The 23,875-nt window shown below is 39.4% G+C and overlaps 1 protein-coding gene across 4 annotated transcripts in view; it reads right to left on the reverse strand.

Annotated features, from left to right (window-relative positions):
* The window catches only part of bnip2 (BCL2 interacting protein 2), a 39,876-nt gene extending 16,408 nt beyond the window's left edge, over window positions 1-23,468 (reverse strand). For 3 of the 4 annotated variants that reach the window (XM_062061286.1, XM_062061287.1, XM_062061285.1), the window contains exons 1-5: window positions 22,756-23,467; window positions 9,476-9,571; window positions 9,309-9,376; window positions 7,041-7,217; window positions 2,426-2,608 (exon numbers count right to left, since the gene is read on the reverse strand). In XM_062061286.1, the coding sequence (XP_061917270.1) occupies window positions 2,426-2,608; window positions 7,041-7,217; window positions 9,309-9,376; window positions 9,476-9,571; window positions 22,756-23,081 (850 nt within the window). In that variant the 5' untranslated portion in view covers window positions 23,082-23,467. Of the gene's footprint in view, window positions 1-2,425; window positions 2,609-7,040; window positions 7,218-9,308; window positions 9,377-9,475; window positions 9,572-22,755 lie in introns of all 4 variants that reach the window. The other variant, XM_062061283.1, reaches the window with a different exon arrangement.
* Window positions 23,469-23,875: the final 407 nt, after the last annotated feature.

A 23,875-nucleotide genomic window follows, 5' to 3' on the forward strand; every position in this document is an offset into this window, starting at 1 on the left:
CAATATATATCAATACAGTCTGCAAGGGATACAGTCCGTAAGCACACATGATTGTGCGTGCTGCTGGTCCACTAATAGTACTAACCTTTAACAGTTAATGTTACTCATTTTCATTCATTACTAGTTTCTATGTAACTGTTTTTATATTGTTTTACTTTCTTTTTTATTCAAGAAAATGTTTTTAATTTATTTATCTTATTTTATAATTTTTTTTAAAAAGTACCTTATCTTCACCATACCTGCTTGTCCAAATTAGACATAATAATGTGTTAATTCCACGACTGTATATATCGGTTGATATCGGTATCGGTTGATATCGGTATCGGTAATTAAAGAGTTGGACAATATCGGAATATCGGACGGCGTGGCGAAGTTGGTAGAGTGGCTGTGCCAGCAATCGGAGTGTTGTTGGTTACTGGGGTTCAATCCCCACCTTCTACCTTCCTAGTCACGTCCGTTGTGTCCTTGGGCAAGACACTTTACCCTTTGCCTCGGATGGCTGCTGGTTAGCGCCTTGCATGGCAGCTCCCGCCATCAGTGTGTGAATGTGTGTGTGAATGGGTGAATGTGGATATACTGTCAAAGCGCTTTGAGTACCTTGAAGGTAGAAAAGCGCTATACAAGTATAGCCCATTTATCATTTATCATTTATATCGGCAAAAAGCCATTATCGGACATCCCTAATGGAGACCTGTATTGGAAACATCTGGAGGACCGTTATGTTAATTAATTAGTCCAGATTCTGCCTCTGGAATACCGTCCCACAGCTGTGTGTGACCAGCATATATTGTGTGTACTAGTGTTGTACAGTATACCGGTACTAGTATAGTATTGTGGTACTAATGAACCAAAAACGGTACTATACTCTGTTTATAAAGTAGCGGGGGGGGGGGGTGTATATTGTAGCGTCCCGGAAGAGTTAGTGCATAAAGGGGTTCTGGGTATTTGTTCTGTTGTGTTTATGTTGTGTTACGGTGCGGATGTTCTCCCGAAATGTGTTTGTCATTCTTGTTTGGTGTGGGTTCACAGTGTGGCGCATATTTATAACAGTGTTATAATGATAAATGATAAATGGGTTATACTTAGGGATGTCCGATAATGGCTTTTTGCCGATATCCGATATGCCGATATTGTCCAACTCTTTAATTACCGATACCGATATCAACCGATACCGATATCAACCGATATATACAGTCGTGGAATAAACACATTATTATGCGTAATTTGGACAACCAGGTATGGTGAAGATAAGGTACTTTTTCAAAAAATTAATCAAATAAAATAAGATAAATAAATTAAAAACATTTTCTTAAATAAAAAAGAAAGTAAAACAATATAAAAACAGTTACCGGTACATAGAAACTAGTAATTAATGAAAATTTGTAAAATTAACTGTTAAAGGTTAGTACTATTAGTGGAGCAGCAGCACGCACAATCATGTGTGCTTACGGACTGTATCCCTTGCAGACTGTATTGATATATATTGATATATAATGTAGGAACCAGAATATTAATAACAGAAAGAAACAACCCTTTTGTGTGAATGAGTGTGAATGAGTGTAAATGGGGGAGGGAGGTTTTTTGGGTTGGTGCACTAATTGTAAGTGTATCTTGTGTTTTTTATGTGGATTTATTAAAAAAAACAAAAAAAACAAAAACGATACTGATAATAAAAAAAACGATACCGATAATTTCCGATATTACATTTTAACGCATTTATCGGCCGATAATATCGGCCGATAAATGGCCGATGTCTATTATCGGATATCTCTAGTTATACTTGTATAGCGCTTTTCTACCTTCAAGGTATATAAAGCGCTTTGACAGTATTTCCACATTCACCCATTCACACACACATTCACACACTGATGGCGGGAGCTGCCATGCAAGGCGCTAACCAGCAGCCATCAGGAGCAAGGGTGAAGTGTCTTGCCCAAGGACACAACGGACGTGACTAGGAAGGTAGAAGGTGGGAATTGAACCCCAGTAACCAGCAACACTCCGATTGCTGGCACAGCCTCTCTACCAACTTCGCCACGCCGTCCCTGTTTAACTTTTTTTGTACGGCCACCCTCAGTGTGACCTGTATGGCTGTTGACCAAGTATGCGTTGCAGTCACTTGTGTGTGTGAAAAGCCGTAGATATTATGTGACTGGGCCGGCACGCAAAGGCAGTGCCTTGAAGGTTTATTGGCGCTCTGTACTTCTCCCTACGTCCGTGTACACAGCGGCCTTTTAAAAAGTCATACATTTTACTTTTTGAAACCGATACTGATCATTTTGAAACTGATACCGATAATTTCCGATTTTAAAGCATTTATCGACATCCCATTTAGTTTTTTTGTTGTTACTAATAGGACTTTAATCATGCAATCTACAACATTAAACTACGAGTGCTGCTGTTAGAATATGTCCTTGACACTGACCTCCATGGCTTATAACTCGCTTGTAAGGGTCAATGGCCGTCATGTCCACCCTGTGCTCCTGGTCTCCAATGCGAAACACCCTCCAGCGTCTGCCCTCCTCCCTTTCCTCTGAGGCAGAGTATTGCTGGACTGACTCCACGCCCTTCTCTAGTAGTTCTGTAGATTTGGGCTTGGGGAGATCATCTGAGAGAGAAAAAGGGGGAACACAGGGGAGTCATTTTGTATTCTTGCTTCAGCTAAATAATTACTCCAACATGTGTGGTGGACTGATCATTATAGTAGACATGCTGCATCTATCTCAATTACAAATATACTGCATTTCCTTATATAATGGCAGGAGATGTTTATTTCCTTTAAATTGAATTGCAGATGGAGGTTTTTATTTAAGTATCTGTTAAATAATAGTTCACAATACTAGCTAACTAGAGTTCAAAACTAGGAAAAAGGACTACTGCAGGGAAATGCAGAGGAAAAAGTGAGAACCAAAGCAGACTGGGAAGAATGAACAGTAAACATTCACCACATTGTGGAGTGTGCGCGAGCGGATGATGCATCACACCACTAATTCTGCTAGAGTGAAGGCCATTATATGAGGAAATGCAGCAAATCTCTTCATTTACAACCTGCACAGCTCACATTTTCATGTGCATTGATACAGAGTGGATGATCTGGGAATGTCACAGTGAAATAACAGAAATAAACGAGCTGCAGAAAGTAAAGAATCATCAACAGTGGCAAAACAACCTTGATGATTGAAATATTTGAGTGATTAAGGATTAGCCGTATTTATATTTACGCTGTACTTACGCTTGACAAGTAGACTACCGTAATTTCCGGACTATAAGCCGCTACTTTTTCCCCTCGTTCTGGTCCCTGCGGCTTATACAAGGGTGCGGCTTATTTACGGCCTGTTCTTCTCCGACACCGACGAAGAGGATTTCGGTGGTTTTAGTACGCAGGAGGAAGACGATGACACAATGATTAAAGACTGACTTTTCATATACCGGTAGGCTGGTTATTTTGATAACGTACAGGCGAGCACTTTGTATTACTTTGCACCGTTGTATTATTTGTACTCTGCACGAATGCTGTTTGCCATGTCAAAGATGTGAAAGTTTGATTGAATGATTGAAAGATTTATTGTTAATAAATGGGACGCTCTGCGTTCCCAAACAGTCATCTCTGTCCCGACAATCCCCTCCGTGGTAGCAGGAACCCCTATATACTACGGTAATTACACATCAAAACCCTGCGGCTTATAGTCGGGTGCGGCTTATATATGGAGCAATCTGTATTTTCCCCTAAATTTAGCTGGTGCGGCTTATAGTCAGGTGCGGCTTATAGTCCGGAAATTACGGTAATAAACCATACTAACCTGAGCATGAACTTTATATTTGATGTCTTGGCTTTTTACAAGAAACTACTGAGATAAACATGTGTTTATTTGGATCTGTATGCAAAGATTACTAATACAGTATGTAAACTATACTTTTAGTTGTGTTTTTTATTACTATAGTTTGCATTTTGTCCTAAATCATAAAAAATTGCTATTTGCAGAAATGATGCAAACATTATAACATGGTGTTTCTTAAAAATGTGGTCAATTTCAGGAGAGGGGGAAACAATGTCATGCACAAAAAAAATGATGATAGACAAAGAATGAAACATGAAAAAGGGCCATGATTTATTTTGTCATCAATCTGGACACGGTGTGATTGACCATGAATGAGGGGGAACTGTTCATGAGACCTTACCACAAGCACCAGAGAGAAACCTGTTGCTGCCCTGCAGCCTGTTTCCAGGCCGGCAATGGAAACAAGTCTTCCATGTGAAAAAGCAGAAGGCAGCGGTGTGGAAAGACAAAAACAACACAGCACATTTTAACTAACACTTTCGTGTGTGGCCTACCCAAAACCTGCAGAATCAAGGAAGCATCACACTATACGGACAGAAGAATGGGACTCTTAATTGTGAAATTATTATTCAGTGGTTAGGCTGGATCATGTGACTTAATACAGTACAGGCCAATAGTTTGGAGACACGTTCTCATTCAATGAGTTTTCTTTATTTTCATGACTATTTACATTGTAGATTGTCACATCAAAACTATGAATGAACACGTGGAGTTATGTACTTAACAAAAAAAAGGTGAAATAACTGAAAACAAGTTTTTATATTCTAGTTTCTTCAAAATAGCCACCCTTTGCTCTGATTACGGCTTTGCACATTGTTGGCATTCTCTTGATGAGCTTCAAGCACACCTGTGAAGTGAAAACCATTTGAGGTGACTACCTCTTGAAGCTCATGGAGAGAATGCCAAGAGTGTGCAAAGCAGTAATCAGTGCAAAGGGTGGCTGGCTACTTTGAAGAAACTAGAATATAAATATTGTTTTCAGTTATTTCACATTTTTTTGTTAACTACCGTATTTTCCGCACTATTCAATGAACGTCCTATTTTAAAACTTTGTTCATATATAAAGGCGCACCGCCTTATAAGGCGCATAGAATAGACGCTACAGTAGAGGCTGGGGTTACGTTATGCATCAATTAGATGGAGCTGCGCTAAAGGGAATGTCAACAAAACAGTCAGATATGTCAGTCAAACCTTATTAATAGATTACAAACCAGCGTTCTGACTAGGGCTGCAACAACTAATCGATTAAATTGATTAAAATCGATTATAAAAATAGTTGCCGATTAATTTAGTCATCGATTCGTTGGATCTATGCTATGTGCATGCGCAGAGGCAATTTTTATTTTTTTTGTAAATTTTTATTTTTTATATAAACCTTTACTTATAAACTGCAACATGTACAAACAGCTGAGAAACAATAATCAAAATAAATATGGTGCCAGTATGCTATTTTTTTTCTTTCAATAAAATACTGGAAAGGATAGAAATGTAGTTTGTCTCTTTTTTATCCGATTATTAATCGATTAATCGAAGTAATAATCGACAGATTAATCGATTATCAAATTAATCGTTAGTTGCAGCCCTAGTTCTGACAACTCCATTCACTCCCAAAATGAATAAACAGCTGTCTTAATATTTTCCCCGAGGTAAAGTCAGTGACGTGGTATTTCGTTTATCTTTTAACAACAGCAAGGTATAACATGTAGTGCAACATTTATATCACATAGTGGAGGGGAACTTTTCCTCAATTCAATAAACACATAAAAAAAAGTCTGATACTGTTACGGTAAATCAAACGTTAGTGCAATCACAATATAGTAACACTCGAAATAGTGCAGAGCAATAACAATATATCAATAACTCAACGTTGCTCAAACGTTAATGTCACACAACACAACACACAAAATAAACATGTAAAGCTCACTTTATTAAGTTATTCCTCATCCACGAATCCCTCGAATTCTTCTTCTTCAGTGTCCGAATTAAACAGTTGGGTGAATACGGCATCCAACACCCGTCGAAGTCGTCAATAATCGAGTCAGTGTCGCTGCTGCTCTATTCCCGTGTTCTACTGCGTGACTGATCGCCTTGAGTTTAAACTCTGCGTCGTAAGTGTGTCTCTTAATAGAAGCCATTTTGGGGTCTTTACATAAACACACAAATGGAAATGAAACGGCACGCCTCGCGCAGACATATATCCCAGCATGCACCACGCACATCTTCTTCTACGGGGGAAAATGAAGTTGGCGGCTGCTTACCGTAGTTGCGAGACCTGTTGTGGCTCAATATTGGTCCATATATAAGGCGCACCGGAGTATAAGGCATAAGTCAGCTTTTGAGAAAATTGGAGGTTTTTAGGTGTGCCTTATAGTGCGGAAAATACGGTACATAACTCCACATGTGTTCATTCATAGTTTAGATGTGACAATCTACAATGTAAATAGTCATGAAAATTTAAAAAAAGCATTGAATGAGAAGGTGTATCCAAACTTTTGGCCTGTACTGTACACTACCGTTCAAAAGTTTGGGGTCACCCAAACAATTTTGTGGAATAGCCTTCATTGCTAAGAACAAGAATAGACTGTCGAGTTTCAGATGAAAGTTCTCTTTTTCTGGCCATTTTGAGCGTTTAATTGACCCCACAAATGTGATGCTCCAGAAACTCAATCTGCTCAAAGGAAGGTCAGTTTTGTAGCTTCTGTAACGAGCTAAACTGTTTTCAGATGTGTGAACATGATTGCACAAGGGTTTTCTAATCATCAATTCGCCTTCTGAGCCAATGAGCAAACACATTGTACCATTAGAACACTGGAGTGATAGTTGCTGGAAATGGGCCTCTATACACCTATGTAGATATTGCACCAACAACCAGACATTTGCAGCTAGAATAGTCATTTACCACATTAGCAATGTATAGGGTGTATTTCTTTAAAGTTAAGACTAGTTTAAAGTTATCTTCATTGAAAAGTACAGTGCTTTTCCTTCAAAAATAAGGACATTTCAATGTGACCCCAAACTTTTGAACGGTAGTGTATACTTTTGACCCAGCAGGAAATGCACCTGTGAAGAGGTTAACCCATGACAAAAAAACAACTCTTTCATTGACAGGTTGCACTTTTGCAGGTTAAAGAGAGATCACGTGTCCTAACAAAGTTGACTTAGCAGTGCATTGCAAATACAACCATTGGAAAAGGCCCTTACCTTCCCATTCAAACTCATTGCTGTTGTCGGAAGGTGTGTCCATGTCATCCAAGTCCAGCTCTGTACTTTCATCCAACTCATCAGACAGAATAGAACCTTCACTACGGTCGAGAGTGAGGCTGATGTCCGGAGCCGCGAGCTTCTTCTTCTCCTTCTTGCCATGGTTCACTGTGTAGCCTACAGAGAAGATGAGGAGTAACAATCAATGTTTCACAGACTTTTAATCCTTACACAGTTGTGTCTTACAATTAAGAGATGTTTTTCCTGGCAATACTCCATGGCTAGAGGATGGGAAGATAAGTCCATTCGAAAGGTCAGCCAAAGTTTACCGAGAGTGATGAGCACAATTAACACCTCTGCGTCATGTGTAACTAGGCCTGCAGATACCATTCTACACAGCGTCCAGACTGGCCACATTAGAGAGACTAAACATGTCTACATTTAATATTGATCAAAACTGAGCATTAGCATTTTTGTGAAGGCTGTTCTGATGGCGGACTTGAACTAGATCAGAGGTGTCAAACTCAAGGCCCGGGGGCCAGATCTGGCCCGCGACATCATTTTATCTGGCCCGCAAACGCCTGGAAATGATATGTGTCAATAAAGTACTTCATATTTTCTCACTAAATGTAATGAATTTTTTTCATTTTGACAGAAAAAATATATGTACTGCTTGAAAATGCATGCCTTTTATACTTTAATAGTATCTAATATTGCAACAAATATTACAGTATATTATCATACTTTCCAAACATGTTTTCGTCTAAATAAAAATACTTAACTTTACAGCAAACTACCCATGAAATTAATAAAAATGACAATACATTTTACGTTGTTCTTTACAGCATATTAGAATAGAATAGAATAGAGTTTTATTGTCATTATTACAGTGAACAGGTTCAAAGAACAACGAAATTGGAGCAGATCCCCTAAGGTGCATACACAGTAATTTAGTAATATAAATAGTAAAAAAAAAGATAAAAAAGAAGATGTTAATTGAAAAAAACTACTACAGTTTTTTGCGTTAAAATTCTTTTGACTGTGCTGCCAGTTTTTGACTGTAAAATCTACGGTTGTTTTTAATTAAAAAAGAAGTATACCGTCTTTTCATTTACATTAATACACCATTGTGTATTACTGTAAATGAAAAAAATATATATATATATATATATGTATATATATATATATATATATATACACACACTACCGTTCAAAAGTTTGGGGTCACATTGAAATGTCCTTATTTTTGAAGGAAAAGCACTGTACTTTTCAATGAAGATAACTTTAAACTAGTCTTAACTTTAAAGAAATACACTCTATACATTGCTAATGTGGTAAATGACTATTCTAGCTGCAAATGTCTGGTTGTTGGTGCAATATCTACAAAGGTGTATAGAGGCCCATTTCCAGCAACTATCACTCCAGTGTTGTAATGGTACAATGTGTTTGCTCATTGGCTCAGAAGGCTAATTGATGATTAGAAAACCCTTGTGCAATCATGTTCACACATCTGAAAACAGTTTAGCTCGTTACAGAAACTACAAAACTGACCTTCCTTTGAGCAGGTTGAGTTTCTGGAGCATCACATTTGTGGGATCAATTAAACGCTCAAAATGGCCAGAAAAGGAGAACTTTCATCTGAAACTCGACAGTCTATTCTTGTTCTTAGAAATGAAGGCTATTCCACAAAATTGTTTGGGTGACCCCAAACTTTTGAACGGTAGTGTATATATATAGTATATTTGTTTTTACGGTAGAAAAACTGGCAGCGAAGTTGCCAGAATAAAAAAAAGAACTCGTACTGTTTTTACATTAACAATATGATGTTGTAAAAACCAATGTCAATTTAACACAAAAATTCTGGCAACTAAGCTGCCAGCTTTTTCCGTAAACAGTGGTACTGTTTTTACATTTACCGTAAAATGTTGTAAAAAAACCCACTATATTTTACAGTAAAATTGTGTAAATGTAAAGTTTTTACTGTAAAATCGACAGTCTACTTAAAACAATTTATATAATTAATAATGAAATCCAGAGGCAAATTCCTACATTATTCACTGTTACAAGCGGCCCTCTGATGGCAGCCATAACTGCCATGTGGCCCTCAATGAAAACCACTTTGACATGCCTGAACTAGACTGTACAAGTGTACCTAATGAAGTGTCCACTGAGTGTAGCCGTGTTTACATCCCCTTGAGTCACATATTGTTATTTTCAATCAACAACAAGTGGATGTGTCATCGATGTTAACTACTTTGTTTTCCTTACCAGTGTCTCCCTCTTCAGAGGCTCCAGCAAATAACTCGTCGTCGAGCTCCTCTTCCTCAGGCAGAGGCCTAACAAACAAAGTGATCAGATTAGTTGTGGGTTTCTACTGACTCGTGCAGAGCAGCGAGTTCCATCCTTGCATGCCCTCCATGTGAGCGTAAAACTACCGTGGAAAGTCCTCATCCTGCCACTCTTCCTTAAGCTCGACTCCCTCCATTCTTAACCGAGCCTCTGTAGTGGCGACTGATTCCTGACGCTCCAGGCTGGGGGAATAAAACAAACAAAAGATAAACTATAGCCGTTTTCTCTGGCTTAAAGACTCTCCTGAATGACAAGTGTGTCCATTGCAATGAGGGTAAGATCAGTTTTACAAGAATACCAAAGACATAATCACTTAACTTGATGGACTTGCATAATCCCTTGTGGAATGGCCAAACATGTCAGAAGGAAAATTGTGCCCTCATTAAATTCCTCTGAGACATAAGACTTTACAAAGGGAAGAACAACATGAAACACTTAACCTTAAAAGGCGGTTTAATTTTGTTAATGAAATGGCCCTCTTGCAATCACACCTAAATGTACCGTATTTTTTGGAGTATAAGTCGCACCTGCCAAAAATGCATAATAAAGAAGGAAAAAAACATAAAAGTCGCACTGGAGTATAAGTCACATTTTTTGGGGAAATGTATTTGATAAAATCCAACACCAAGAATAGACATTTGAAAGGCATTTTAAAATAAATAAAGAATAGTGAACAACAGGCTGAATAAGTCTACGTTATATGAGGCATAAATAACCAACTGAGAAGGTGCCTGGTATGTTAACGTAACATATTATGGTAAGAGTCATTCAAATAACTACCGTAATTTCCGGACTATAAGCCGCACCTGACTATAAGCCGCACCAGCTAAATTTAGGGGAAAATACAGATTGCTCCATATATAAGCCGCACCCGACTATAAGCCGCAGGGTTTTGATGTGTAATTACCGTAGTATATAGGGGTTCCTGCTACCACGGAGGGGATTGTCGGGACAGAGATGACTGTTTGGGAACGCAAAGCGTCCCATTTATTAACAATAAATCTTTCAATCATTCAATCAAACTTTCACATCTTTGACATGGCGAACAGCATTCGTGCAGAGTACAAATAATACAACGGTGCAAAGTAATACAAAGTGCTCGCCTGTACGTTAACAAAATAACCAGGCTACCGGTATATGAAAAGTCAGTCTTTAATCATTGTGTCATCGTCTTCCTCCTGCGTACTAAAACCACCGAAATCCTCTTCGTCGGTGTCGGAGAAGAACAGGCCGTAAATAAGCCGCACCCTTGTATAAGCCGCAGGGACCAGAACGAGGGGAAAAAGTAGCGGCTTATAGTCCAGAAATTACGGTATAACATATAGAACATGCTATACGTTTACCAAACAATCTGTCACTCCTAATCGCTAAATCCCATGAAATCTTATACGTCTAGTCTCTTACGTGAATGAGATCAATAATATTATTTGATATTTGACGCTAATGTGTTAATCATTTCACACATAAGTCGCTCCTGAGTATAAGTCGCACCCCCGGCCAAACTATGAAAAAAACTGCGACTTATAGTCAGAAAAATACGGTACCATGAATTGATTAACGTGGACTTAAACAAGTTGAAAAACGTATTCGGGTGTTACCATTTAGTGGTCAATTGTACGGAATATGTACTGTACTGTGCAATCTACTAATAAAATAAATTGTATAGCGCTTTTCTACCTTCAAGGTACTCAAAGGGCTTTGACACTATTTCCACATTCACACACTGATGGCGGCAGCTGCCGTGCAAGGCGCTGACCACGACCCATCAGGAGCAAGGGTGAAGTGTCTTGCCCAAGGACAAAGCGGACGTGACGAGGTTGGTAGAAGCAGGGGATCGAACCAGGAACCCTCAGGTTGCTGGCACGGCCACTCTCCCAACTGTGCCACGCCATCCCCAAATACAAATCTTTACATATCTAAAAAGGGGGGCCCTTATAGTCCGAAAAATACGGTATATGTATATATATATGCATATGTCTGGATACATGCATGTGTGTGGATATATACATATATGTAGATACATATCTTCTATTTTATCTTTTTTGTTACTATTATATTACTCAATAATTGTGTATGCACCTTAGGGGATCTGCTCCAATGTTGTTGTTCTTTGAACCTGTTCACTGTAATAATGACAAATAGAACTCTATTCTATTCTAAATGGCGGACTGACGCAAAGCTCTTTGTGTAAACCTCAACTATAAATTGAGATATCCGATGATGTAACCAAGGCAAAATACGTTACTATAGTATCAAATTGCAATCTGCCGGTTTGGCAAAAGTTTTGAAGAAAGCAAGATTGTTTTATGAATATCTCCATCATGCCTCCATGGTTTGATTTGAAATTATCAGGCCTTATTGGGATACTAAATGCACAAAAACAGGGCAAGAAAGTTGGTTTTGCTTAATAGGACCCATTTAAACTCTGCATATGTTCATGTTTTATAAGTTCTAAAGTATTGTAAAATGATCAGCATTCAGTGTCTTGTCAATAATGTAAATGACACTTCACACATTGTCTTTTAGCAGAGATTCGGCCTGAGTGGGACAAAATCAGCTACTTTTAACATCAATTGCTTGCATTTTTACCATTCTAATCATATTATTTTGTGACCTTTATGATCTGCAACTTTTAATCGAAAAAAAAACCCCGATGTAGATATCTTTGTGTTAGGCTTGGATGATGTATCGATTTTTTCCGATAAATTTGAGTTTTTTTGTTGCAGACAATTTTAAAAAAGTAAGTTTTTCTCCTCTTCCTCCAGCATACTTTTAGCCCCCGTTAGCTTCCATAGTCCTCGCCTGGCTTCTTACTTCCTTAGCAGAGATTCAGAAGCCTGGCTAATGCTAATGACAGTGAGATGTTTGTTCCAAAGAAAATAAAAGTGTTGTCAGTGCTTTAGATTTGTGGCAACAGGCATGGAACAAATGACTGCACGCTGCAAAGTTTGTTAAAAAAAAAAAGGCAGCAGCACAACAAACTTATTCCAGTGGGGGAAAATGCAACTCTCTACGAGGCGAACAAAACTGCAACAACAAACAAACTCTACTTTAGAATAGGGCTGCAACTAACGATTAATTTGATAATCGATTAATCTGTCGATTAATACTTCGATTGATCGATTAGTAATCGGATAAAAGAGACAAACTACATTTCTATACTTTAGAATAGGGCTGCAACTAACGATTAATTTGATAATCGATTAATCTGTCGATTACTACTTCGATTAATAATCAGATAAAAGAGACAAACTACATTTCTATCCTATCCAGTATTTTATTGGAAAAAAACAGCGTACTGGCACCATACTTATTTTGATTATTGTTTCTCAGCTGTCTGTAAATGTTGCAGTTTATAAATAAAAGTTTATTAAAAAAATAAAAAACATTTTATTTAAAAAAAAAAAAAAAAAACTGCGCATAGCATACACTACCGTTCAAAAGTTTGGGGTCACATTGAAATGTCCTTATTTTTTAAGGAAAAGCACTGTACTTTTCAATGAAGATAACTTTAAACTAGTCTTAACTTTAAAGAAATACACTCTATACATTGCTAATGTGGTAAATGACTATTCTAGCTGCAAATGTCTGGTTTTTGGTGCAATATCTACATATATATGTATAGAGGCCCATTTCCAGCAACCATCACTCCAGTGTTCTAATGGTACAATGTGTTTGCTCATTGGCTCAGAAGGCTAATTGATGATTGAAAAACCCTTGTGCAATCATGTTCACACATCTGAAAACAGTTTAGCTCGTTACAGAAGCTACAAAACTGACCTTCCTTTGAACAAATTGAGTTTCTGGTGCATCACATTTGTGGGGTCAATTAAACGCTCAAAATGGCCAGAAAAAGAGAACTTTCATCTGAAACTCGACAGTCTATTTTTGTTCTTACAAATGAAGGCTATTCCACAAAATTGTTTGGGTGACCCCAAACTTTTGAACGGTAGTGTAGCATAGCTCCAACGAATCAATGACTAAATTAATCAGCAACTATTTTAATAATCGATTTTAATCGATTTTAATCAATTGAATCGATTAGTTGTTGCAGCCCTACTTTAGAAGCAGCTTATTGTGGCCGAATAATTGACACACAAGGCTAGGTACCATGTATGATGAGAAAAAAGAAGAATGCATAGAGCTCATACACACGTGTGCTGCTGCAAAACTCTTTCGGAATTATAAGGCATGATGTAATCAATCAATACAGGGATATTTGTGCAATAAAACGTGTACATTGTCTTTAACATCAGTACACACTAACAAGGAGCTCAGGATACTTTATGGAAAGGCCCGTGTTTATCCACTTACTAAAACTATAGTCACCTCAATATTTTACTTGTTTACTTATTTGCATGCAAAGTGCAATGCTACATTTTTATTTACAGAAGTAGTTTTTTTCAAGCAGAAGTATTGCCTTCCGGAGGAAGCTCTTAAGTTCTTTGAAAAAAAAAATTACATAAAAAGTACAATTTATATCGGTTCTAAAAAGAACAACATCATGCTAATTTGAATGTTGCCAAGAGTAAGATGCAGTGTCATTTTAAACAACTATTAGTGATCAAATAAAAGCAAAACTTGTTTTGTAATATACATGTCATTTGTATTCTTTGGTTTCTTTAAAAAATAGGGTAAAATTGGAAAAAGAAAATCGTACTTCGAATTTTTGTGAACAAAATCGGACATTTTATTTTGAGGCCATATCGCCCAGGCCTACTTTATGAATTTATAAAGTAAAATATAGTTCACTCCGACGAAGTGGCTTAGTGGTTCTGATGTCAAATAAAACTTGATAAAAACGGTCAACGTTAAATGAGACATCGGGAATGCTCATGAGAATCCAGCTCAATAAGCATCTTGAGTACTTTCAGGAACTTCTGGGTTTTTTTTCATGAGAAGTGATGCCAAGAAGCGATAGCAAAAACATGCGATTATAACCATAGAACAGGAAACAACTTTATTGCCATTGGTTATGACTAGGGATGTCCGATAATATCGGCCTGCCGATATTATCGGCCGATAAATGCGTTAAAATGATCGGTATCGTTTTTTTTATTATCTGTATCGGTTTGGTTTTTTTTATTTTATTTTTTTTATTAAATCAACATAAAAAACACAAGATACACTTACAATTAGTGCACCAACCCAAAAAACCTCCCTCCCCCCATTTCTTTCTGTTATCAATATTCTGGTTCCTACATTATATATCAATACAGTCTGCAAGGGATACAGTCCGTAAGCACACATGATTGTGCGTGCTGCTGGTCCACTAATAGTACTAACCTTTAACAGTTAATTTTACTCATTTTCATTAATTACTAGTTTCTATGTAACTGTTTTTATATTGTTTTACTTTCTTTTTTATTCAAGAAAATGTTTTTAATTTAGTTATCTTATTTTATTTATTTTTTTTAAAAAGTACCTTATCTTCACCATACATGGTTGTCCAAATTAGGCATAATAATGTGTTAATTCCACGACTGCATATATCGGTTGATATCGGTATCGGTTGATATCGGTATCGGTAATTAAAGAGTTGGACAATATCGGAATATCGGCAAAAAGCCATTATCGGACATCCCTAGTTATGACTACATAGTTATGCCATTTTACCATCCTTTTTAATTACCTAGCCAGTCATTTTATGTTTTGTCAACTGTAACAATTTGCAACTTGCCACTTAATCAGATCACTAACTACCTTGGAAAGCTCAGCATCTTGTATTTAAAGGGCTTAGTTTCTATAAACCACAAGGCTCCCTTCACTAATACCGATCATCTGTATGTTTGCTGTACAGAGCTTCCTTTGATGCAATAATCACATACTGTACTGCTATTTGCGCACCAAGACACGGAAAAATGCTGGGTATTTTGGTACTCAACATAACATATTTGCAGCTTATACAGTATAAGCAACTAATCCGCACATAGCATACAACCTGGAAGGTCCAAGTGGTACAAGAATATTGGAAGTTTAAGATGTGGATCAATAGTGTGTTGATTGTAATACTGCAAACATCATGGTGAATGTAAAAGTACCAGTTTTATTGTATTACTGCACCTATATTGAACAATGCAAAGTGTGTTATCTATGTATATAAAGATGTAGTTTGACTAATGTTTAAGATGACACTGCAGTCCTGTTTCTCTAGAATGTATTAGCTCGCGACTCGAGCGCTGCCTAAATCTTGGGGCTCACTATGTACAAACTTCCAATAAATAGCTCAGAGGTTTAGAAGGGCAGCGATTGATAAGTAATCCAAGCACACAATTGCAATTAACTGCAGCAGATGTAAGACCAATTGTACAGCCGGTCAAACCACATTTGAATACAAAACATACCAGTTACCTACCGTAGCAAGGGCAAGGAAGTTGTCATGCAATTCTAATAATAATCATTCTTATGATAATGAGCAATTAAAACAAATCATGGACAGGTTTTATACCTACTACCTATCCACTTTGTGCCTCGTGGCACATACGGCCCTCACAGAGCTTCTCCACTTCTTAAAAGTTAAAGTACCAATGATTGTCACACACACACTAGGTGTGGCGAAATTATTCCCTGCATTTGAACCATCACCCTTGATCACCCCCCGGGAGGTGTGGGGAGCAGCGGGCAGCAGCGGTGGCCGCGCCCGGGAATCATTTTCGGTGATTTAACCCCCAATTCCAACCCTTGATGCTGAGTGCCAAGCAGCGAGGTAATGGCTCCCATTTTTATAGTCTTTGGTATGACTCGGCCGGGGGGTTTAAACTCACAACCTACCGATTTCAGGGCGGACACTCTAACCACTAGGCCACTGAGTACGATCGGCTGCTGCAGTCCTCGCCTCCGACCATGAGTTCCATCCTCCCTCTTTCCTTTCTTTCTCAACGGTACGCCTCCAGGTGGTCTTTGGTCTTCCCTTTCTTCTTTCCCCCTCAGGTGCCCAGGTCATGGCTATGCTGCAAATGTTGTTGTGGTCCTGCCGTAGTATGTGTCCAATCATCTTCCATAGTTCCATAGTGATAGCAGTTCTTCAGTACAGATGTGATCTTGCCAGCAGATTCTGAGTATTCTTCATAGGCATTTGTTATGGAATACGTCAACCGTAAAGGTTTCACACCCGTACAGCAATACTGGTACCATTAGTGTCTTGTACAGTTTTAGTTTTGTTCTTCTTGTGATGCTGTTGGAGATCCAGGTCTTTCCAAGTGTGATGAGTGCGCCTCTCGCTTTTGATAGTCTATCCTTCAGATCCTTCATGCCGCCTCTCTCTTTACAAACTGTGGCTCCCAAGTAGGTGAACAGGTCTACCTCTTTGACATCTTTTCCATTGATTTGGATTTGTTCCTGGTTTCTTGCATTGATCCTCATTGTTTTAGTCTTTTGTGTATTGATCCTGAGTCCTACTCGCCCGGCTTCTTCATCCATCTGTATTGTTTTACTCTGCATGTGCTGTTTTGTGGAAGACAGTAATGCTACGTCATCCGCAAAGTCCAGGTCGTCGAGTTTTGATGTTAGCTTCCAGCGAATTCCATTCTCTCCCTCTTAAACTGTTCTTCGCATTATCCAATCCATCATGATCAAGAACAGGAATCCGGACATATTACATCCTTGTGTGACACCGGTTTTATACAAGCAGCCTTAAAGTGGTCACATGTTTTTCTACATTAAAACACTTCCTTGTGGTCTACTTAACATGTAATGGTGGTTCTTTGGTCAAAATGTTGCATAGATTATGGTTTACAGACTATATTCAAGCAACTTTCTGACTGTCTTTTCAGGATTTGCCGTTTTGTAGGCCGTCTTATTTACGTGCATCCACTTTGACTGCTTATTCTCGTCAGCGATGTTGTAGTTTTTAGCACTTCCATATCGAATCTACTGACGGATACAGTATAAATTCGAATTACAAGGTACTCTGTATTATAAACAGCGGAGGATGCATGTGCATGTACTTGCCAGTCTGCCCCACAACATGAGGATAGTGAAAAACGAGGAACGTATTGACTACAATAGCAAACTCATGCAAAGCTCTGCGGGTAAATACCTACCATTCATGGAGATATCCGCAGACGTCAAGATTTGGGAAAATTCCAAATGGCTTGTTTGGGGGAAGGATATGGGAAGGTAAGATTGTTTTATAACTGTCTTTGACATGCCTCTGTGGTTTGATTTGAAATTTTTGGGACTTATGCACATCCCAAATACACTAAAAACAGGCACCAATGGATAACAAAAGTTGGTTTTGCATAATAGCTACTTGTGTTTTATTTACAAGACATGACTTGTGTTTGATTACAAAGCAGATCTGCACTCAAACATTTCACCCTTGTGCTATTTTGAGGTCATTTGTCATTAAAGAGACACATGGTCTGTATTGAAGAGTTTATGCACATATAGTTTGACCCGTCAGTGAGCAGCTCAAAATCAGGTGGTTCAATACCAGTTGAAGACACCCCTGATATAGAGAATCAAACCAATCAAAAACAGAATGTGTATGTTTTGTTAAGGGTGAAATTAATACCTCTCTGACAGTGATCGGCCATTATATACAGTACAGGCCAAAAGTTTGGACACACCTTCTCATTTCAATGTGTTTTCTTTATTTTCATGACTATTTACATTGTAGATTGTCACTGAAGGCATCAAAACTATGACACCTGTGAAGTAAAAACTATTTCTGGTGACTCCCTTTGGAAGCTCATCGAGAGAATGCCAAGAGTGTGCAAAGCAGTAATCAGGGCAAAGGGTGGCTATTTTGAAGAAACTAGAATACAGGGGTTAGTGCATGTGCTTCACAATACGAAGGTCCTGAGTAGTCCTGAGTTCAAACTGTGTGTAGTTTGCATGTTCTCCCCGTGAGTGCGTGGGTTCCCTCCGGGTACTCCGGCTTCCTCCCACCTTCAAAGACATGCACCTGGGGATAGGTTGATTGGCAACACTAAATTGGCCCTAGTGTGTGAATGTGAGTGTGAATGTTGTCTGTCTGTCTGTGTTGGCCCTGCGATGAGGTGGCGACTTGTCCAGGGTGTACCCCGCCTTCCGCCCGAATACAGCTGAGATAGGCTCCAGCACCCCCCGCGACCCCAAAAGGGACAAGCGGTAGAACATGGATGGATGGATGGATGGAGTTTGAGTTTGAGTTTATTTCAAACATGCAAGCATACAACATGATACATCACAATTTCCAGTTTCTCTTTTCAACATGTTGGAAAAGGAGTAGGAAGAAGCAGAGTTTATTTAATCCTAACCCTTTTCTTTTACATAACAGTTGCTAATACCTTTGTTCACTTCCTGTTCTCAATTTATTCACAATATACCGTATTTTTCAGACTATAAGTCACCCTCTACCACCGTGCTGCACCGACCTAATACACATCTTGTATCATCCCGTGAGGTGTGGATTATTTTTTTTGTTCGGTTTGTACTTCATGAAGTTTTGCACTTGTTTTTTTTGTGTGTTTTTTGTTTGTTTTCATTCTATTTGGATGTATTTGTTTGGTTTGTATTAGAGATAAATGCTTTAAAATGTAATATCGGAAATTATAGGTATCGTTTTTTTTGTTATCAGTATCGTTTTTTTATTTTATTTTTTTATTAAATCAACATAAAAAACACAAGATACACTTACAATTAGTGCACCAACCCAAAAAACCTCCCTCCCCCATTCACACTCATTCACACAAAAGGGTTGTTTCTTTCTGTTATTAATATTCTGGTTCCTACATTATATATCAATATATATCAATACAGTCTGCAAGGGATACAGTCCGTAAGCACACATGATTGTGCGTGCTGCTGGTCCACTAATAGTACTAACCTTTAACAGTTAATTTTACTAATTTTCATTAATTACTAGTTTCTATTTAACTGTTTTTATATTGTTTTACTTTCTTTTTTATTCAAGAAAATGTTTTTAATTTATTTATCTTTTTTTATAAAAATTTTTAAAAAGGACCTTATCTTCACCATACCTGGTTGTCCAAATTAGGCATAATAATGTGTTAATTCCACGACTGTAAATATCGGTATCGGTTGATATCGGTATCGGTTGATATCGGTATCTGTAATTAAAGAGTTGGACAATATCAGAATATCGGCAAAAAGCCATTATCGGACATCCCCAGTTTGTATGCTTGTGAATCTGGGCTATCCATTAACTACTTATTATGTTGAAGGGGGCAGGAAATATAAGATTTTCTTCATCCTGTTCCTTCTCAAGCATAGGTGTGCAAATATGTGTTTTGTTGTTAAAGTTTAATTGTCTATTGATCAAAAATGCACATCAATGACGGAGATAAATAAAAATGAAATGAAACGCAGCTAACGTAATGGATCTACAACAGTGGTTCTTAACCTGGGTTCGATGGAACCCTAGGGGTTCGGTGAGTCGGGCTCAGGGGGTCGGCGGAGGTCAAGACACACCCGACTCACCGTGTAAATAAAAACTTCTCCCTATTAGCGTATTACGGATACGGCAACAGCAGAAGTCACACTGATTTGTGTAATTTGTTGTGAGTTTATGCACTGTGTTGGTTTTGTTGTTTGAACAAGGTGATGTTCATGCACGCTTCATTTTATGCACCAGTAATAACACATGGTAACACTTTAGTATGGGGAACATATTCACCATTAATTAGTTGCTTATTAACATGCAAATTAGTAACATATTGGCTCTTAACTAGTCATTATTAAGCACTTATTAATGCTTTAAACAGCATGGCCTTATTATAACCCTAACCCTCTAACCCTAACCCAATAACTCTAAATTAAGTCTTTGTTACTAGAATATGTTCCCCTAGTGCAGGGGTCGGCAACCTTTACCACTCAAAGAGCCATTTTGACCCGTTTCACAAAATAAAGAAAACAATGGGAGCCACAAAACTCTTTTGAAATTTCAAATGAAATAACACTGCATACAAATTTTTTTTTTTGCTTTGTGCTATGTATAAACCAGGGGTCTCACACACGCGGCCCGCACCTTAATAAGAAAATGTAATATTAGTGCGGCCCGCGAGTTTTATATGAATGCCGCTTGACAGCATCACACTTGACAACCCTCCCAATTTTCCCGGGAGACTCCCGAATTTCAGAGCAACTACTCTCTCGAAATGTCTACTGAATTTCACCCAAACAACAATAATAAGGGCGTGCTATGATGGCACTGCCTTTAGCGCCCTCTACATCCTGTACTAACAGCTTGCCAGCTCAGTCACATGTTGTATGCGGCTTCTGCAGACACACATAAGTGACTGCGAGGCATACGTGTTCAACAGCCATACAGGTCACACTGAGGGTGCCCGATTAAACAACTTTAACACTCTTACCAATATGCGCCACACTGTGAACCCACACCAAACAAGAATGACAAACACATTTCGGGAGAACATCCGCACCGTAACACAACATAAACACAACAGAACAAATACCCAGAATCCCATACATCCCTAACTCTTCCGGGCTACATTATACACCCCCGCTACCACCAAACCCCCCCCCCCCCTCCGTGCGTCGGTTTAGGTGGCCGTGGTTGGGGGGGGGGGGTGTATAATGTAGCCCGGAAGAGTTAGGGATGCATGGGATTCTGGGTATTTGTTCTGTTGTGTTTATGTTGTGTTACGGCGCGGATGTTCTCCCGAAATGTGTTTGTCATTCTTGTTTGGTGTGGGTTCATTGATTGATTGATTGATTGAGACTTTTATTAGTAGGTTGCACAGTGAAGTACATATTCCGTACAATTGACCACTAAATGGTAACACCCGAATAAGTTTTTCAACTTGTTTAAGTCGGGGTCCACTTAAATTGATTCATGATACAGATATATACTATCATATATACTATCATAATAATACAGTCATCACACAAGATAATCACATTGAATTATTTACATTATTTACAATCAGGGGTGTGGAGGGGGGGGGGGGGGTAGGATATGGACATCAAGTAGTGGACATAGAGAGAGAGAGAGAGAGAGAGAGAGAGAGAGAGAGAGAGAGAGAGAGAGAGAGAGAGAGAGAGAGAGAGAGAGATCAGAAGGCATAAGAAAAAGTATCTGCATTTGATTGTTTACATTTGATTATTAGCAATCCCGGGAAGGTGTTAGTTTAGGGTTGTAGCTGCCTGGAGGTGAACTTTTATTGTGGTTTTGAAGGAGGATAGAGATGCCCTTTCTTTTATACCTGTTGGGAGCGCATTCCACATTGATGTGGCATAGAAAGAGAATGAGTTAAGGCCTTTGTTAGTTCGGAATCTGGGTTTAACGTGGTTAGTGGAGCTCCCCGTGGTGTTGTGGTTAAGGAAGTAGTTTGACATGTACTTCGGTATCAGGGAGGTGTAGCGGATTTTATCGACTAGGCTCAGTGCAAGTTGTTTAACTCTGTCCTCCACCTTGAGCCAGCCCACTTTAGAGAAGTGGGTAGGAGTGAGGTGGGATCTGGGGTGGAGGTCTAGAAGTAACCTGACTAGCTGACTAGCTTGTTCTGAGATGTTTGGAGTTTAGATTTTAGGGTTTTGGAGGTGCTAGGGTACCAGGAGGTGCATGCGTAATCGAAAAAGGGTAGAACGAGAGTTCCCGCCAGAATCCTCAAGGTGCTTTTGTTGACCAGAGAGGAGATTCTGTAGAGAAATCTCGTTCGTTGGTTAACCTTTCTGATTACCTTGGTTGCCGTTTTATCACAGGAAAGGTTAGCCTCTAGAATGGAACCTAGGTAGGTGACCTCATCTTTCCTGGTGATAACAATGTCACCCACTTTTATGGTGAAGTCATTGACTTTCTTAAGGTTGATGTGGGACCCAAACAGGATGGATTCTGTTTTTCACAGTGTGGCGCATATTAGTAAGAGCGTTAAAGTTGTTTATACCACAACCCTCAGTGTAACCTGTATGGCTGTTGACCAAGTATGCCTTGCAGTCACTTACGTGTGTAAGCAGAGGCCGCATGCTACATGAGACCGGGTTGGCACACAGATAGCATGGTGTGAAAGCGGACGCGACGACATGTTGTAGAGGACGTTAAAGGCAGTGCCATCACAGCACGCCCGTAATATTGTTGTCCGAGTGAAAATCGGAGAATGTTTAGGCACTGAAATCCGGAAACGGAGGGTCGGCAAGTATGCAGCTGAGCCGCATCAGAGTGATCAAAGAGCCGCATGCGGCTCCGGAGCCGCGGGTTGCCAACCCCTGGCCTAGTGTCCAAAAAACTCTAAATTAAGTTCCCCATACTAAAGTGTTACCAAAAACATATAACTTTGTCTTGAATTTGAAAAAAACAACATTTAATTTTTCACTAAAGAAGGGTTCGGTGAATGCGCATATGAAACTGGTGGGGTTCGCTACCTCCACCAAGGTTAAGAACCACTGCTCTACAACAACATACCTTCCAATGCGCTCAGATGGCGTGCCAGACTTCTGACTGTTGTCAACAGTCGTCCTTTCCTGTGAGCCGCTTCTTGTTTTGGTTAGACTCTCCTCAAGTGCCTCCTCGCCATTTTCCACCGTGGACGCCGTGCTGTATTGCAGTTGGTCCAGTTCCTCCTCGTCCACTTCTCCGGACACCCCAGAAGACGACGGGCTCGACGTCGGTCTGTCCCGGAAACCCTCCTCGGTCCGCCTGGGTGTGCCGAAATCTGTGCGACTATTGTTCAAATTCATGTCACTTACACCCTTCAGAGCCGCTTCACTTTCTATCCCAACGGTGTCCATGACTTCCACGTCTCTTACCGCCCTGTTTTAAGCCGAGAGGGACTGCTTTTGTTACGCAATCGCTATCAGTCACACCGCACAAATATGACACGACTGGTGCTTAGCGTGTTAGCTTTAGCCCCTCGCTTTGTTGTCGCCGACAACTAGCTAATGAGCCGACACACTACATGTCGTCTCAGAGTGGTGGACGATGCACCGGGCGAGGAAATAGTAACCCGGTCCCATTAACGATATCGCAGAAATAGTACGGGAGTGTAAAAAAAACAGTCCTGGCTTTTCTGAGGTAACACTGCGCACAATCGGCTCCTTTCCTTCCCTACTTCCTCCAAGCGAGCAGTGCGCTCATAGACACGTTATAAGTAGACGCAGCATTGGCTGCTGTGACGCGAGAAATTGGGCCGCCATCTTGAAGTGGTGATGAGGGAGCCGGCGAGCAGCCTAAACCAGTGTTTTTCAACCTTTTTTGAGCCAAGGCACATTTTTTTCATTGAAAAAATCCCAAGGCACACCACTAGCAGAAAACATAAAAAAAATGAAACTCAGCAGCCGATATCGACAGTAAAAAGTCGTTCTCGCAAGTAGTGAAGTGAAGTGAATTATATTTATATAGCGCTTTTTCTCAAGTGACTCAAAGCGCTTTACATAGTGAAACCCAATATCTAAGTTCCATTTAAACCAGTGTGGGTGTCACTGGGAGCAGGTGGGTAAAGTGTCTTGCCCAAGGACACAACGGCAGTGACTAGGATGGCGGGAGCGGGGATCGAACCTGCAACCCTCAAGTTGCTGGCACGGCC

The sequence above is a fragment of the Entelurus aequoreus genome, linkage group LG10 (assembly GCF_033978785.1).
Source record: "Entelurus aequoreus isolate RoL-2023_Sb linkage group LG10, RoL_Eaeq_v1.1, whole genome shotgun sequence".
Taxonomy (NCBI): Eukaryota; Metazoa; Chordata; class Actinopteri; order Syngnathiformes; family Syngnathidae; genus Entelurus; species Entelurus aequoreus.